Genomic DNA, 18486 nt, shown 5'->3' on the forward strand with positions numbered 1-18486 from the left:
GGCAAAACAAGTGCCCAACCGCCTACAGCTCCACACACGTTGTCCCACAACTATGTAGACCCTCGAATGAGTTTTCAAGTCTGTACACTCTGTGGCCCTGTGAAGTAGCTTAAGATGACAAAATACAGAACTGAGGCGTCAAGTTGTAAATTTTCAACTGCAAGACACTGGAGCGTTCATCTACACAATGAAGCTATTTGACGCGTAAACCTCTACATGCACACACGTACACAATGTGCCAAGAGACGCCTGGCTACTGAGATACAGCTTATACCCAAAGACAGAAAAAGAAACTATGCCAGAAAAACTACATCAACAGTAGGCATTATATCACAGAAAACTGCATTGAGAGAAAAAAAAGCCACAGTCATACCAGTACAAAAACCTTTATGCCAACACCAGCACAACTGAATGGCACTAACGAAGGCAGGAAGCGCTTGGGGCAACTCTTAGCCAGGGATGTAAGCAGCACTTTCCGCGGGCAGACACCGCGCGATCCCGGTCCTCTTCCCCCAGCCCCGCAAGCCCCAGCCCAAGCACAAACAGAGCGACCATTTAAACTTTAAAAAGCGCCGTCGCAAGCCCGTCCCGACACAACGGGGCGGTTTCCGAGGTGAGCGGGGCACAGTCGTGCACTGCCCGGCCCACCCCGGGTTCGGGAGGCGGACAGCGAGTCGGAGCCAGCACAGCTTCTCAGAAAAACCCGGGCTCAGCGGTTTTCCCATACAAGGCGAAAAGACAACAGTAAAACTAGTGCTCCCCTACCCTCTCCCTTCCCCCGCTACCCCCTAACACAATAAGCAGTAGGAAACAAATTAAAACTAGGAGAGACACTTCACGGTAAGATGGGTAAAGCAGAGGACGTCGGAGCCCGGCGGCGGCGCCAGCGGAGGCCGGGCCAAGTGACAGTCGGCAGCGCCGCCGGCACCCCGGGCCGCCGGCCGGGCCAGCCGAGCGGCCGAAGCCGGCTCCGCCGCCGGTCCCGCCGCGTCCGAGGGCCCAGCCCTCAGCGGGGCGGCAGTCGCCAGCTGTTCCGCGCCGGGCGCGGCCTGGGGCGGCGGCACGGGCCGCTCCCGGCGCCTCCTCCTCACCTGGTCGCGGCGGCGATCGACGCCCGCCGGCCCGGGGGCAGGTCCCGGCACATCCCGCAGAAGCAGAGAGAAAGGCGGCGGGAGCTGGCGGCGCCCCGAGCTCGGCCCCGCTGCCCGCCGGCGCGCAGCCCCTTCAACAGCGCCAGCCCGACGCCATTACCGGCCAACGACTGACACGGAGCGGCGGCGGCGAGAGCGGCGGCGCGGGGCAGGGCGGGAGAGACCCGCCGCGTCTCGCGAGAACCGGCCCGCCGCCGACCTCCCCAACATGGCGGCGCCCCTCCGCCCGCGCCTCGCCCCCGGCGGCGGCCATGTTGGGTGCGGCACGGCCTCCCCGCCCTGCCCCACCGCCTCCGCGGACAGCGGGGCGGCGCGGCTGCCCCCGGGGCACCTTCGCTGCCCGCCTACGTTGCTGAAGCCGAGGCTGGGCTGAGGCGAGGAGCGGGGCCCAGCGCGTCGCGGCCCCGGCGCCGCGCTGCAGCTGCACCCCGGGCGGCGGGAAGGGCTGAGGGCGGCGCCGGCCGAGCACACCTTTCATGGTGCCCGGGAAGTCCACGCAGCGTGCGGCCGGCCCCGGGCGAGGCGGCCGCCGGCGGCTCCCGGCTGCGGGGCGGGGCAGCCCGGCCAGGCCTCCCGCCACCCCCCGGGCTCGGGGAGGTTTCACTCCTCACAGTTCTCTGGGCGCTAGACCCAAGGCCTCGACCTCAGAAAAACGTTTTCCAGTATTTTCCTCAAAGCATCCCTCCCCTCCCACTCCTCCACGGTTGTGCAGGCTTGACTTGCCGGTTCAGTCCACATGCAAATCGTGGAAGAATAAAGAGCTGTGGCAGAGCTCTTGGTTTTGATGCAAGAACAGGGACTTCGCAATGTTTATTAAACCACTGCTGCAGAGCAGTGCCAACGCTGATGCTGGCATTCCTGAAGCAGCTCCAGTCGAAACTAGGGCACTTTTAGTCATTTGTATTCATAGCTAAGTCATCTTTATAAAAATAATTTAATTTTTTTGCAAAATGAAAGCAACTCTGATTAGAGTCTCCCAGTTGCCAAATTTAAGTTTAAATAAACAACATTTGCAATACTTCACAGGGATGACTGCATACCACTGGTTTAATTTCACTTTTAAGCCATTATAAACCCGGAAGAATGTTAGTATACCATCTTCTGTTGCATAGATTCCACCCCAAAGATGCATTAAAACCACCCACATTTCAAAAATAGGTCTAAGATGTTATCCAGCTGTAACGATTATTTCCACTGAAGAAGGAAAGTTCTTAGAACGGGGAAAAAATGCTTCCTGCAGTTATTTTGGGAATGTCTCCTTCGGGGCTTGTCTACAACTTCATCCGAGTCTGGTTTTCAGTCATTAGCATAATTGTTTGACTACAGATGCCAAATTTCTTGGGGGAGCATGGGGGTGGAGAGTTATCTACCCCAATCACTACAGAATCAAACTACTAGACCTTTCTTTTTCACCCTTTTTTCTTAACCCAAAAGGATTAAACTATTTTTACATAGCCCCTCCTCTTGCAAATGGTCAACATCTTGCATGTAAATTACTCCAGTATGGGAACGCCATACAAAAACACCCTAAACATTGAGAGACCATTACAGCTGCAAAGCTTAGGACACACAGAACTTAATCATGTCACAATTACAGGATACCCATTTAACCTTCATTTGGCTCTTTTATATGCACTAACTAATTACAGAGTATATTTTCCATCATAAGCATACCTCCTTTGAAACAAGAGGTAAGCTTGAGATGTTTAAACCTTCAAAAACGACTGTTCTGCCAGATGGGGGAAAAAATAGGTGAACAGCCGGAAGATGAACACAGCTCCAATGGAATATATTGGTAAGTAGTGCCTAATTCCCTCCCGAGTCCTCAAAGAGAAAACCTGCTCCTCCCAAATGCAGAAGACTAAGTAATAATGATAATAATGACAATTTCCATCAATGAAAACAGTATTACTACAGTGTATGGGAGCCCTGATCTCAGACTAGGGCAAATTAAATTATGACATTCCCTGTCATCACCTAATGTTTGCTTAAATTTACTGCTTAATATTGCTGGATTGGCAGTCTATTTAAATTATTCAGCGCTTTTGTAATGCACTACCTCTTTAATTATGCTTTTAAACATAGTTTCTCTTTTCTACTTGGAAGCAGTTAATCTAGTTTCATGCTCCTCCTTTTCATCTTCAGGCAAACAAGGCATCACATTAAGATTTTTCAAACATGAAAATCATTTACTTTCAGTCAGTCAAATGAAATTAAAAGGCAATGTTCGTCTACTGGTTTTGCTTCTATATGGCTTCTATTTATTCTCTGTATCTGTCAGTGGAACTTAATTGTAAAACTTAGGTTTACTTTTTCGAAGATTCCCTACCAATGAGCAGGAAGCTCTGACAGGGAAACATCACACAAAAAGAGAAGAGAAAGACATTATTACAGAAAATACAATCATCTTATGAAATTAGAAATAAAGAAACTGTTTACCTGCAAATAGCCACAGCTGCGAGAAAAGGAAGAACTGAACACACTCCAGTTTGATCAACTGCTCACTAAACTGCAAAGCAACGGAGGTAACCGCAGAAAACACTGCCCAAGCACTGGAAGTGGTGGATGGAGAGAGATAGTAAATTAAAAGTAAAGAGCCACAATCTCATCTGGGGCTAACTTGGGTATTACAGCTTTAAGAGAGGTTTGGAAAGTTTTCCACTCCATACTACTCTTGCACACACCTTCTAAAATTAGAAAGGGGCAGCTGGCTATTGCAGCCACAAGATCGGCTCAAGCCCCCAGACTCCCTCCCCCCTTTCCTTGACTGACATGGCTCCCAAAAGCCACAGAGGAATTTGGGGAAGGGTGCTTCCACCTGTTGGACATGGAATGAGGTTGTCCAGGCATTCAATTATAAATCCTACTGTCAGGAGCTGACAATAAAACAGGAGACAGGACAGCTGTGAGGACTACAGGAACACCCCCCACCTTCTCCATACTCTTACAGTTTTGTAGTTTGTCTTGCAGCAGAAACAATGCATGGAAAATTGTTCTCTACGTGATTTGGGCTTAGAAAATAAAGCAATCACTTCTGCTTTCCAGCTGTGCTACAGGGTCTTATCACAGAATCTGGCCAGTTGTTCATGTATCATTGTACACCTCCAAAACCAGATTCTTCTTATTAAATACAGCACGCTGGTGATTGCATTGCAGATGGTGCATTAGCTGCCCACCTTAACATGGAGCTCACCTTGTCTTCTGCACTCAGTTTGAGCTGAATCAGTTAGTTCAAAACAAGCATTTTTTTTTTTTTAAAAAAAGATACAGAAACCATGACCTTTTTAATTTGTGAAAAATGAGAAAATGTTGGTGTGAAAAAATGGGAGGAAATATTAGTCCTTTTAACAACCCCGCTTAGCGCACTCCAAACTCCAGTCTCAGTGCAACATGACTCAGAGCAGGGTGTGAAAGACAAGGTAACAACAGACGGGGCTGCACATTGTTCTAGGTCCCTTTTACAACATCCACTGCTTAAGGCAGAAAGGGTATTGCCCTCCTCCACAGCAGGAGTAGCAGAAGAGGGGCCAAGCTCCACCTTCCACCTGTGCTGGCCACCTACAACGGGGCTCTCACCAGCTGCGGGTGTCTGCTCACAACCTGCACTCAAGTTTGACTACATTTTCCAGTCCAGTTTGCAGAGTGCTGGAAATTTTGTCTGCAAATTGGTGTGTTCATCTCCCCAAAGTTTGTATGCTGTGAGCCCACAGAACAAGAAACATCCCCTTCGCAGTTCCAAGACCAGACCTGGTATTTTTGCTCTATATAAGCACATTTTTGCTGTCACACACTATTTAATTTGCTGCTCTGCTGACAGCTGGGGACAGTTCAACTTCAGAAGTGAGATTTCTCTAGAAGAAGCCAAAGTATTTTACAATTTGGAAAACATCAAATGGCTATGTTTGCTGCAGGCAATGAAATAATTATAGGATAGTAATCAGCTGTCTGTGAGCAAGACAGACAGACATTACTCTTCACCTCTAGTTGAGGAAGAGTGAGTTAATGAGATTTGCATTAAGTACCTGTAGATATTTAATGACAGCCTTTTAAGGACAAAGCCATAAACAGCTACAAAAAAGGACCTACTACTTCAAGAGCAGAAACAGCCTTCTAATCCTGAGCCTTTCACTGCCTCCAGAAGGGGCTACTGTGTATGCTATTTTGCTTTTCATTTATTTTTCCAGACTAAGCAACACACCATATAACTGGAAATACAACTTCACCTTCCCTACAATTACCAAAAAAAAGAGAAAGTGATTCTCTTTTGTCTAGCACAGCATTAAGACTTTACTTTCCAGGCGCCTTCCTATTTTGTCTTGAAACAAGGGAACATAGCTCCTTAATACCCCATAACTTGGGGGGAGCAGTCCTAGAAACAGAAAATAACCTGGAATACATATGTTTGAATTGTTTAAGAGTATGGAATCTCCTGCCTTCATGTCATAACTAAGTCCTTTTTTTGTGGTTGCCAATTCTGCTAATTATATCCTCTTTTTTTCTAAGCTAGTTTTTAGTAAGATTGTCCCTCCAGTCAGTTCACGGTGCACTAGTTTGCAACAGCAGAGGTACAGGAACATGCAGCTAGGAGTGGAACAAGAATTAAGTCATCCCTTTTGTCAGCTGCTGACTCTTGTATCGGACTAATGAAACAAGTGAACCATATCTTACCATTGGTTCCAGCTGAAATCAGAACTGAGGAATTAGTAAAAGAACACCAAGTAAAAGCCAATTCAGAGCTATTAAAATTTCCTCAAATATTCCCTGTTAGGGAAAAGCCCTGATATTATCTGCACCCCAGTATCTACCACCCCACACAAGTTTCTTAAAAGTTCTAAACTTTGTAGCCATCTGTATTTGGTCAAAGGTAAAATGAACAATCTTAAACATGTAAAAAAAGAAAAAAAAAAAAAGACTCTGACCACCTTAAATTCAGTAAGTAAATCTTAAAATAGCTTATAAAACAAACAAGTATATTTATTTTTAATTATCACTAAAATACTTGACATAATATACAAATATACTATCAGGACACACTTGGAAATAAGTCACAGTTGGTTTGGTTTTTTTTTTTAAAAAAATTTGTCCAGTGAAATGTCCAAAATGTAAATGCCGTCTTTTCCTTCCTGAGCTATTCTTAATCACTCAGAACAGCAGCACTTCCATGTCTTTTTACACTGTTTATATTTCTTCCCATTAAAATAAAAAGCACTATCCATTGCTGGGTCTCAGTGGTTAGAACAAATCCACCCCTAGGTTAAATGACCAGAGCTCTGCGTCTCAAACTGCAAATTGCAAATTGGTCCATTCCACTTAATACCCCAGACCTTTGCTTGCACAAAGAAGCCAGAAGCTTCAATAAGTTTTCCTGGCTAAGAAGGACATTTGACAGCTCAAGGGGCTTCTGCATAAAGGATGGGTCCAAGAGCCACTAATGTCTCAGCTGTTACAAGAAAACATCCTGTTAATTTGAGACCAGTATTCCCATGTTCCTTCATACTCAATAAAACCAAATGCACATGAACCAATAGTTCAAGAGCACACACTAACAGCAATGAAATGGAAGTGCTGCAATTCTCTTTATTTTTTAAATGTTGTTTCTATTTTGTGTAAAAAAAAAAAAGTACATGTTTTTAGTCTGGTGTGGGGGATTCTCAGCTTGAGGCACACTAAAAAAATATATTTTAAAAACATGCATTGCAAATCTGTTCTTCACTAGAAGCTTATAGAGCAAGCAGCAGGTTATACGCAGACACGTAAAGAAAGGTTATTTTTCTAGGATACCAAGTACCCCAAATAAATAAATTCTCTTGATGCAAAAATAATTACCTTATTAAAATGAGAAATAACCTAGGTCTTCCTAAGATTTTGTTTGGAAAGAAGATAGCGTACACCCAGCTGGCATTTTATCATTTCCTCCCCAGATTTTAAGACTTGCAGAACTTCGACAAAGAACAGAAAATTTCTGGAAGCAGCAAGGCAAAGAGGTGCTGAAGGATTATTTAACTGATGTCAGTACTACTAACATTAAGCAATCCTCTGTACCTCTGCTTTTCTCACTCTTCCAGAACTGTCTGGGGCAGGCTCATTTAAGGAAGAAATGTTTGTGGAAAGGTTCCCTACAAGTCACAAATCTTTCAAGCAATTTTGCCATTTCTAGAAGTCACCAGAGACAGCTTGACATCCATGCTGTAATCAGATGGAACAAGAAAAAGCTTGTGCTTAGACTCACATCACTATCATCATTTTCAGTTTATGTTTTTTCTCATGTTAGAAGTAAGCAATTCTGGCAGATGAAGGTGCTGTTTTTCCACCCTGTCACCTTGTCAAACGAGCTACCAGCTTTATGCACCACCAGAACAGGATCCTCATAGCAAAGCCAACAGTGCACCAAGACAGCTTCAGAAGCAAGAGGAGTGGTTCTGCACTAGCGGACACTTACTTTCAGCTCCAGGACACCAAGCCTGAATAAGTCACTGAACACACCTTACCAACAACCAGCAAGTTCCTTGCTTACACTCTGCAGCTGATTTAGAGAAGACCCAGTTACTTCAGCAGAAACAACCCTGCCAGTTGGTGGAATTCCTATGCACAGAAAGGACTGTACTCTGCCTGAGCTCAGCAGCTGCAATAAATTCTTCCCTGTTCAGCCACTGCAACATACATTTTCTGTCTTCCTCCCTTCCCAAGTCCTGTCCAAGTAACTTTATGTGCATCCCTCTGCAGGGAGGCCTTTTTCAGGCCAAACAGGCAACACAAGATGAGATATACGGCTCCACAGTCCACTCAGCTTATCTGTGTCCATGCTATTATAAGAACTAGGAACGTCTGAACTCGTAAACTTCGCCCAGAGGAAATCCCGGACTTTCTCCTCAACCTCTTGCAAAGTGAAGCTCTTTCTCAGCGACTGCTCATCCAGAAGAACTGTCAACAGAAGAGCCACATCCTTAAATGCTGCGTTTTCATGGTCACAGTATTTGTAAAAGATTAAGGTGGAGCCTGCAGGCAGTAACTCAAATCGATGCACCACTGCTACCTTCTTGCCTTCTCTGAATCCAGAGCTGAGCTCATTATCTACCTCCAGCTTGACGACGTCACTATCCAATATGGCTTTGTCTGCCCCATTAATTTTGATTGTAGTAGCATTTTGGGAGAAGGCAAAAGCATCAGCAATCTCATTACTTAAGCACCTCAGCGCTTTCTCAGCTTCTTGGCCAGCTGCGAACAGTAAGATGGCTGGCTCCAAATGCAAATGGGAAGCATTAAGATGTTTCTCAAGGAACACATGGGTTCTTTTCCACAGACTGGGGTCCTGACTTTGGTATGTATTTTTTAGTTTCTTCATCCGGGCCCGAAATGCTTGCAGAATTTGAGTATCTCTACTTGACAAAGTTGCATCTAGAAGACTTGGCATTCCACTCCACAGGACATAAAGCAATGGAACACTAATTAACAGAACCAGTAACAAAGTCCAGCTCTTGTGAAATCCACTCTGCGATTCATCATCATCTACAGAAAGGAGGAGCAAACAGGGACAAAACAATGTTTTAAAAGTAATCAGAAGTCAACAAGTGAGAGGAAAAAGTAGAAATCAATTAACTTGTCCCAATCTCAAGCTACTGGTACAGCAGTTGAAGAGCATAAAGATGTTCTCATTAAAGAAACACAACAGCTTTGAACTTCTTTAGCAACTTAAGTGAAGTGACAGCATTAAAAAAAGACATTTTTACACATTTCCAGATTGACTAAGAAATTGGACATTCTTCTGAAAAAGGAGCTGTTCTGAAAGTTTATCAATACTCCATTCTATTTAATCAAATCCAAACTAAATGGTTCTGAAGAAGGTCAAGCTTTTTCCTATATTTAGGCTCTGCAAAAACCTGGTATCACCAAAATGGTTTCTGTGTTATTATTTCTCCTCCCTATCTTCTTAAGGATAAAACAAGTATCTACAGTAGTATTTGCATCTCAAACGCTGGTGATCAACACTATCAGAAAACATCTGTGATCTTTGGATCAGTCAGCTTTACAAAGAGTACACACAGCAAACTGCACAGAGAATATCAGATATTTTGGTTTGGTTTAGTATTTGAACAGTTAAATTAACAGCTGTGTGACATGCTACAAGCATAAGGCTTGATTCTGTTCCCAGTAAAATCAGTGACAAAATATATCAACCTCCCTGGAAACAGGAAAGAACTGTATACCTTACACTACCTTTTTATAACCTAACTTTTACCAGGACAGCAACACAACAACTGGTAAATAAGAACACCAGTAGGCCTGCCCCAGTTTTAATCTTGCAGCAAATATTGTAAACACTACAGATGGAAGACCTTTAATTCAGGTGGCAACGTTACCTATTGTACAACACCCTTCCTTCCTTAGTGCTGAAAACACATGCCCTAGCAAGCAAACCATCTGTTCTGGCAAGGACCCTCAGTTTAACACCAGCTACCAGGAAATTTAATACTTGGACAGGCATGAAAATGGTTAAATGTAACACAAGCACAAAACAGAAGTGAAAGCAGAAGTCTTACTTTTGGGCAAAGGCTGTGACTCCTTCCCTATACTGGACTGATCTCGAAATTTACTTCTGCCTGTTAAGAGATTAAGAAAGGAACATGAGAAGAATACTAAGACAACAATTATAACCAATCTTCCAGCGGAGAATTTAGCAGTGAGTTGAAATCGCCAAACTGCATTATTTTCAATGAAAGGGTGTTCTTAATTGTGCTTTTACATACAAAATTCTATGAAGCTTACAGGAAGGTTAACAAAGCACCCTTGCATAACACCTTGTCGAAGCTGTGACCTCATCCCAGGTAGGGCTGTATCAGGTGTGGGGCCTTCTGTCCTTTTCTGCAACATTCACCCTCCTGCACTCAAGCAAAGCTGGTCTTGAACAAGGAAAATGGTACTTTCACCACTATTACTAGCCTGAGAAGTCCCATTCAACTGGCAGACCATCCCTCCATCTACGCTATCTGCCAAATGTCAGTTCTTAAGCCATCTTGACAATCTTGCATAAAAAGTACAAGCCCCCAACCTATCACAAATCACACCCAAAGATTTTTAACTCTTGAAAAGTTATTAAAATAAAATCAGAGGCATTTCAAGTACTAGATGACAAAATGGCAGAGATTTAACAACCTGTTATTTTCTGCACAAGAATCCCATGTCCCAATTAAGTTTCCTGATTTTACTCAAGAATCTGAGGCACAGAAAAATGGAAGCTCAATTAACACACCTATTAGAAAAATAACATCATGCAAGATAAAAGTAACAAGAGGAAAGCGATATGTTAAAGGCGTAGTCTCATATCGTCTCTCCGTCTAGCTTGGGTCAGAGGTCTGCTTCATCAGCAGTCAGTTTCTTGGGATGAATTGTGCTTTTAAAGCAAAATGCAAGCTTTCAACTTCAAAATATACTTTTGGTCTCTTTATTTAAATGGGCCCACACAACAAAGTACAAGAGACATTAACCGTAAAGGAGTGTTACGAACAACTTTCCCAAGAGACCAGTATGAATACATACAGTGCAATTACTGGTCAGCATGTTTTTAGCATTTAGTCAGTTAATTAAAAAGACATGAGAATTTCTGGCTTCTTGTGAACGACAGCAACCGGTTCAAAGCTGAAGGCTCTTTAATAATGTATAACCAAATAAGGATATTGTCAATGGCACTATTGAGAATAAACTGAACAAACACACCCTGCAGTAGTTATTTTGAGAACACTAAAATAAATTCTATAACCTTGTTTCTGTATCAGTGTAATCACACAAGGTGCTAAAAGCAGGTCTGGTTTAAGCTGGAGTTTAACTGGCTTATAATGAGCAACATTATTCTGTTATTTCAACCCCCCACCCCGACAGGACACAGACATGGAGCTTGTAACTGAATGCGCTCATATAAATCTTCTAATAGTTAAAAGATCAAAATCGTCTCAAATCTGCAATATTTTACAATGTAGCCCTGTTTGCCAAGACCAGGTTTCATATTTAGGAGACAGCTGTGATTCATACCCTAGGGGAAAAAATATTTCAATAAACAGACTAAAACCAGATCCTATCCTACCTAAGAATCTTGCCTTATTTACAACACAATTTGCATGAAGGCCAAGAAAATTGTTTGTCTTGCCTAACTCCAAAGGCGTAACTTCTGCAGACACCTTAGAGCTTTCAGAGTGATTTTCCAAAGTTCTTCACCCAACACACAACTGGTCACTCCTGCAGCACCTATTACCTCTGGCACAGGAAAGAAAAAGTACCAGACTAGCGAGAACTCCCAGCATCAGTTAATTTTTCAAAGGTGTCTTACAGATGGGCAGCTACCACAAGAGAAGCTTCTCTTCCGGAAGGCACTGTGGTTTTCAAAAAAAAAAAAAAAAACCAACCTGAACCACCCCCTCCAGGTTCTCCAGATTGAATTCTGATTTACAAGACTTTGTTTATCTATATCTGTTCAGGATAGAAACAAGCAGCACCAAGACATTAAGAACAGAAGGCTACTAAGAATTCAGAAGATTTTTATTTTCTCTTCTTTCAATATTCTTCCTAGAGGAGAAAAAACCCAAACCAATAAATCTACAAAGATGACCAAGGACAAAAATCTGAAACACAAGGTCATTAGATGAACAGACTGGAGAAAAATGCTGCTCCTCTCCAGTAGGAGTATAAGACAACTAATTAAATCGTAGCAAGCCACCTAGTCAGGGAAAGGCTAGAATGGGAGGTGACATGTACAAACTAACCTAACATTCACTGCTAACAAAAGGTGAAGTTTTTGTCCCCTTCCTCAGCTCACCCCCACAATGCCACTAGTACATGCTCTGCACTTACTGACTGTCCCATGAATCAACTCAATTTCCTAATCCATTCAAAAAGTGGAAAAAAACAAACCCCACCAGTGGGTCATTTTCAGTGGTCAGCAAGTTGAATAACCTCACAGAAGGGCTCTGCCTCTGGAATGTGCTGCCTTCTCCAGCTTCCATTTGGAGCTGCCTCCTGGGTCCCTTTCTACCTTCCCAGACAGTGTCCCAGGGCACAAGAAAATCCATAAGTAGAGGAAAGGAAAATAATTCTCTACTTTTCACTTAATTACAGAGAAAGACCAGGTATGTGGTTTTCTACTTACTCTGTGATGTAGATGAGTAGTGCTCCTGATTTTTCTCAAGGAAGTCAGCCTTTCTTTCTGAAACCAAAGCACAAATGAAAGAACTTTGTTATCACATCAGAGGCTGGAATGACAGACAAGCCATACATGCTTTTAGCTTTTTTCTATGAAATCCTCAGAGAATGGGGTAAGAGTATATGCTGTGCTGCCAAACCAAGCCTGTGCTGTTTGACAGCCTCTGGGACCCCTCTGTAGGTGGAGAAATCTACTATTATCTAATAGAAAGGGCTTAATTTGGCCCTTCACCCTCCTTTTCCCAATATGACACAAAATTAGCCTTCCTTTTTTTTAAAAAAAGTAATGATGAGATAATGATGAAAGAATGGAAAATTAACAGCGTTAATTGATTGCTAATAGAGGGTACCAGATTCTGAAACTAAAACTGTTTAGCAGGAGGGAAAAACCAAAAATAAACAGTGTAAAGCAACCACTATAACATAGCTATCAGCCCAGGGGGACTCCAGCAAACATGGTCGTGTTTGTCGCTGCCTGAGCAAAATGCCTGCATGTGCTCCTTGGGAAAGAGCAGGCTGACACAGGGGTGTTGTTGTGCCCATCTCAGCTACCTGGTTCATGTCTGTTTTGTCAGTCTGCGCTCACAACTGCTTCCAGTGCCCTCCCACAAACACCGTGCGATTAAGACTTACTCACCACCTTAGTCTCTGACCACTTAGCAGCTCTCCTAAAAACCTCCCTTATACAGTGTATCTATTTGGATGTATTGAAACCATCTCTAGTAAGGTAACTATCTTCTGCTGGGCTAAAAAGTATCCTATGTTTTCTTCCTCACTGTATTTCCCTATTGCTTCTGTAACAAATATAAGAGAAAAGTCTTGAGCAATGAACACAAAAAGCGCTCCCTCACTTTGAAATCACTTGGTACAGTCAGCTTCCTCCTGATAAAGTAACTCATACTTTTAGAAAAAGAACAGTTTTGCTTTGCCTGAGGCAAAGATCCACTCTTGTAACGGTTTTCAAAGCATGTAAGATATTATTCACTTTTTGGTTTGCTTTTCAAAAAAAGAGATCTATGTTTTTTATCAAAGCTTAATACTGTGCCTTCTTGAACTTTAAGGTTTTACACCCAAGCAGATGACTGTCATACGACAATCGGTTTTAATTTAACTCATATGCAGGAGTGCACCCTGAATTATTTCCTTTTTTAAAAAACTTCTTCCCCTGAATTATTTCTTTTTTTTAAACTTCTTCATCCATTCAGATTTCAACTCAACAACTCCCCCTTTTGTAACAGAACTGAAAGAATGTCATTTCAGGACATTTAAGCAATCATTTATTACATCGTGGAAATGGTACTGATAAAACTGGTGTTGTTACCTTTTAACAGTGTATAAACGTTTGGTTGATGCTCTGATGGTTTCTCGGGTTCGTTACTGTCATAAGCCTTTGCTTTTTCCTTTAATGGACTCTCTTGACGAAAATAAGCTGAAGAAATGCCTGTCAGAAAAAAAGAAAAAAAAAAAAAAGAGAATTGGTATAGGTGCAGTATCATTTGTGCCCAAGACATAGTTTCAGAACATACATGAGCTAAAATCAGTGATTTTCAAGTTGTGATCTCCCAGGAATTACTTTCTCAAAATGTAAGCAAAAGCAACTAAGACTTGAAAAGCCAATGGTAAATTTGAGTTCACTAAAAATATAGCTGTCTACACCACCACACACTTTTAAAAAATTATTTTTAGGAGTCCTTGGCTTAAAACCACTTAAAAAAACAGACATCAAGACACCAGATGTTATGAGCCAAGAAATGCCTTACACTAAAGGGATTCAGTGCAAACTACTAAATACATAAGCATGGGAGTAAAGAGAATTTTTCCCACAGCTTTGGGCACACAAAAACAATAATTGTGTTGTCTTCTATAGCATTAGGCAGGGGGGAAAAGAGAGAGAAGCAAATACAGAACTTAAGTCCCCTTTTCATGTAGTCCAAGCCATCCTTTAGTTGTGTCTCTTTCATTAACTCTAACAACAATCCAGGGAACCTATGCTCCTAACTTAATCCCCTCAGATAGCTAGGAAGAATCTAAACCAACACCTTTAGATTGTTTGCCAAAATTACACAGCCATTCAGATGCTGAAACCCAGCCTGGTTAATGTTACTAACTAGAAAGAAAAAAAGCCCTGTGAGATGACAGAGCAAAGGTCAGGGCTGGAAAGGCAGTCAAAAGCAGAACACCAAAAGAGGTTTGAAAGGATAAAGTGCAACCCCATGGTTGCCCTGATTCAAGGAGTGGCAGGGGGAAATTCAGGTGTGGAATAAAAGCTGTAGTACAGCAGTAGAACAGAGACCATGACACAGCAATCAAGCTGAAAGGCATACACAGAGGAAACAACAAAGGAAAGAATACAATTGGTAAAACTTTTTCTCTATAACATTCACACTGGACCCTTTTATTCTTTTAACAATACTGGGTTCTTCTGGGGTTTAATGTGTTTCTATAGCTCTTTTCCCATATGTGTGAGGGCAACACACAGCTTGCCACCTAGTGTTTATTAATTTTACTTCAAGAAAAGAAAACATAAACCTTTTTCTAAAATATTCTGGAAGCTTTAGTATGCCAGTGTACGCAAAGCATACAAAGGAAGAAAAAAAAAAAAAACACCACAACAAATCAAACCCAAAACACAAACAAGGGAGAAAACTCTAAGTTTTAAACTAAGATATTAAGTCACAGGTATAACAGTAAAGTATTTGCATGCAGAGAGTGGGATACGATGTTTTCAAAAGCATCTTAAAAAGCTGTTAAGTGACTGATTTCCCACCAAACTAAGAATGAAGATCCTCATCAAATTTCTTGATCTTCAGGAATGCCAAACAACATACCCGTAATATTTCACTATGTACTGAGGTTTTGCAAGGAAAATCTCACTAGTAGCAGTGGCTAGTAATCACAAGACCAGAAGACCTATGAATCTGAAGAGTGCTACTCATGCAGTCCCTACTTTTTAATTCCTTTACCCTTCTTTGCATCAATCAGTACTCTGTGTCCCTCAAAACATTCCCAAAAATTGTTGTAAAAAGGAAACATTTAAATATATACTATTTCATTTCTCATATGAAGACAGCTTGTGAATCAGCACCTTCTGTAATAGCAAGTATCACCAACAGGAAGCACATTAGTGCAAGCAGACAGCACGCAAGGCATCCCCTACAGAAAAATGTTTAACTTTCCTGGAAATGTGCATAAATAAAACTCCAGTCCAGACATACCTGTTCTTTCCTTATAAGGCCTTAAGCTTCCTACCCAAAGGATCATTCCTGCCTCCCAGGCAGCTAGTGAGGATTTTCCAATCCACCTCCAATCTGCTAGCCAGCTGCCTAATGCTCAGTCACCTACCAGGAGAGAGTGATGTTCTTACTATGCCCATTTCATACACCAGTTTAATCAAAAGGATTAGAAATCTCCAAATTCATAAACTACAAGTTTATAAACCAAAATATAAAGCCACTATTTTAACATAGTGGAACTTGTTCTTTGAAGTTTAGTATGTATCTATCCCTGTGGATTCAGTCTGTTTCAACACAGAGATAAGCCTGCAACATGCTTGTACAGTGTTACACAGCACCTACAGACAGCACAAACTCGAGTGCCAAAACCACCAAGTGTGCCTGCCTTTAACTGGTACACTCTACTTCTGTATTTTAAGACGACTTCAATGGAGATTGCTAGCATGTATCTTTAGATCGCTGATCTAGGAGATGCCTGATGCAAGTTTGTAGGTTCTTAAAGCTTTTTAGCTCTAGAAGCAAGTTCCCTAATCTATATTTAAAACCTCTAAGCAGAAGCCAGAAACCAGTTTCTCAAGTTGTGGTTTTGCTTTCATTCTGCTCTCAGAGAAGTACGACAATTACATCCTTATAAAAATCCACCCTGCTTGTCCTGTTGCCTCAGACCTTGCATTCCCCTAAACTCTGCATAGCTATGGGTGGGAGGGCTGCAAGAGGGGGAAAATTACTCCTTGGCTTCTATATAAATCATTAAGGTCTCTTAACATCATACTTCTACGCGTGTTGTAACTATAATCAAATACCGCTGTTAAAGAGTTTGGAGTGTTGGGGGAGGGCATCTCTCCCCCACCCTGCCCCGGCCTCATTTTGAGAGACATCTACACTAAAAAAAAAAACCACTCAGATGTACCTCCTAAAGCAACTCAGCTACGTTTATATTACTAAACACATTAGTGCCCTGTTAGCCATCGTGTGGGAGTAACAGCTTCCCACAGCTTTTTTCACAGATAAACTTTGTACTTTCCCAAAGAAATACTCACAATCTCTCTTCCTCCCTCAAGATAAGATTTTTCCACACCTCCTGAAGATTCTGCTTCTGAAACGTAACACTGGCAGCCCTTTCTAAGGGCAGTGCCATGTAATTAGGGCCACGCACCACAGTTATAACAAGAGCTCGGTGACAGCCCTGTTGCAAGAATACAGATGGGAATGGGGAACTGTCTCAGGCTGGCCCAACTCATCCATACGAGAATTGCCACATACTAGTGATGTATACAGACCAACTAAAAATAGAGCTGCAAACTAAAATGGAAGGAAATACAATATGCTTGAAGTTTTCTGACAGAATGACAGGCTAAAGCCATGTAACTGTATTATACAAAGTTAGCATCCCTCTAAAATTTCGGGGATACAGTTTTCATCAACTAAAGAAAAAAGAAGGTGCAACAAAGCTAACACAGCAGCTTGTTCAGCCCAGTGTCTCAGAGCAAGTCCCGATGCATGCTTGGTGCTTCAGAGAAAGGACAGGCAAGCCCCAATTATACACTTCTTCATAAGCAGTGTTGCTCACTGCATGGAGCAGTCTTACAGCAATCTATTAGCAACTCAAGACACTTTATTTAAATTCGGCCTTTAAAAAACGATTACTGTTAACAAAATCACTTATTCCCCATTTTAATGCTGTGACAAAGTACTATTCCAAGCAATACACAAGGTAAAACAGCCACCTAAGGGCTTCAGTGTGCTCTAAACACATCGATCCTTTTGGAAGGCAGAGAAGCGCTCCTCATCTTTCATACACTGCCTAAAAAGGGCAGCGGGATTTCCTCACCTGTACACTGGAACCACACTAAAACCTGCAAAGGAGTTAAATCCCCAAAACCACCGCTTCCTCCAGTGTTCTGCATTTCAGCACATTTGCAAGCAGTGCACACAGCAGCCTCTCCGAGTTAAAACCTACCTGCGGACCTACATGCTTTTATAGGGGGGCGAGTCAAGGAGTCTGCGTTCCCAAAGCGATGCTGCTCTCCTGAAACGAGAAACAGGTGAAGGGCGCGGCAAGGCCGGGCAGCTCCGTTCAAGCTCACCCGTCTCCAGCCTGACAGGCCTTCCAGGAGCACCGAACACCCCTTCCAGGCTCACTGGAACATCTCAGCCAGCAGGGCTGTCCAGGAGAGCACACACACACACACACACACCCCCGGGACTGCCGCTGCCTCCCAGTCCCGCAGGCAAGGCGGGCGGCCTCGGGGAAGGAGCTGGCCCGCCCGCCTCACTTCGCGCTGCCCCACCGCGCCCGCAACCGCGGGGCGCTGCGCGCGCCCGCCCGCGCCGCTCACCCTCCAGCGCCTCTCCGGGGCCGGGCTCAGCCGCGGCCTCCGCCTCGGCCTCCTCTGCCCGCGCCGCCGACAACCGGGGGCTCTTCCGCCTGCGCTTCAGCTCGGTGGCGTCCGGCGGAGCCTGACCGCCGTCGCCCCCCACCATCCTGCCTGCTGCCGTCCCGCGCCGCCGCCGTCCCCTGCCCTGTCCGCCCGCCGCGCCGCGCCGCGCGGGACCGAAGCTGCCGCCTTCCCGCGGCGGAGGCGGCTCCGCGAACCTCACTTCCCGCCGGCCGCACCGCGGGGCGGTCTCACCGCCCGACGCTACTTCCGCCGCCCGCGCGCGGAGGGGGCGCCGCGGCGTCACGTGGTACAGCGGCCGGCCCGCCATGGCCCACGCGCCGCCGCCGCCCCCCGCGTCTGCCCCCCGCTGAGGGAGCGGAGCCGCCGCCGCCGCCGCCGCCGGAGCCCAACGCCGCTGCCGCGCTGCCTCCCGGCGGGAGGAGGCCGGGAGAGCGCCGGGGAGCGGCTGTCCCGCGGCCCTGTCTAGCGCCGACGCTGCCCTCCAGTGAAAAAAATGAGGGAGCGCCCGACGCG

The 18486-nt window shown here is 44.2% G+C and overlaps 2 protein-coding genes across 4 annotated transcripts in view; both read right to left on the reverse strand.

The window, feature by feature from the left end:
* CEP350 (centrosomal protein 350) overlaps positions 1-1247 on the reverse strand; it is a 76971-nt gene extending 75724 nt beyond the window's left edge. For all 3 annotated transcript variants that reach the window (XM_074906944.1, XM_074906945.1, XM_074906943.1), the window contains exon 1: positions 1092-1247. The gene's annotated coding sequence lies outside the window, so the exon portion shown is untranslated. The remainder of the gene's footprint in view (positions 1-1091) is intronic.
* A 4853-nt stretch (positions 1248-6100) lies between these two features.
* On the reverse strand, positions 6101-18280 carry LOC141960824 (torsin-1A-interacting protein 1-like). The gene is made up of 7 exons (XM_074906946.1): positions 18103-18280; positions 17911-18063; positions 17532-17600; positions 13660-13779; positions 12286-12342; positions 9689-9748; positions 6101-8657 (listed from the first exon to the last, which is right to left on the reverse strand). The coding sequence occupies exons 1-7, from the start codon at positions 18278-18280 to the stop codon at positions 7855-7857; spliced, it is 1440 nt and encodes a 479-aa protein (XP_074763047.1). The 3' UTR covers positions 6101-7854.
* Positions 18281-18486: the final 206 nt, after the last annotated feature.

The sequence above is a fragment of the Athene noctua genome, chromosome 5, assembly GCF_965140245.1.
Source record: "Athene noctua chromosome 5, bAthNoc1.hap1.1, whole genome shotgun sequence".
NCBI classification, from domain to species: domain Eukaryota; kingdom Metazoa; phylum Chordata; class Aves; order Strigiformes; family Strigidae; genus Athene; species Athene noctua.

Coding starts and splice junctions, on each gene's coding strand:
- LOC141960824 (XM_074906946.1), bottom strand. CDS start 18,280: ATGGCGGGCCGGCCGCTGTACCACGTGACGCCGCGGCGCCCCCTCCGC. Junction 9,749..12,285: donor CTACTCATCTACATCACAGA/GTAAGTAGAAAA, acceptor ATCTCTTAACAG/GCAGAAGTAAATTTCGAGAT. Junction 8,658..9,688: donor GTCACAGCCTTTGCCCAAAA/GTAAGACTTCTG, acceptor TCCTTTCTGTAG/ATGATGATGAATCGCAGAGT.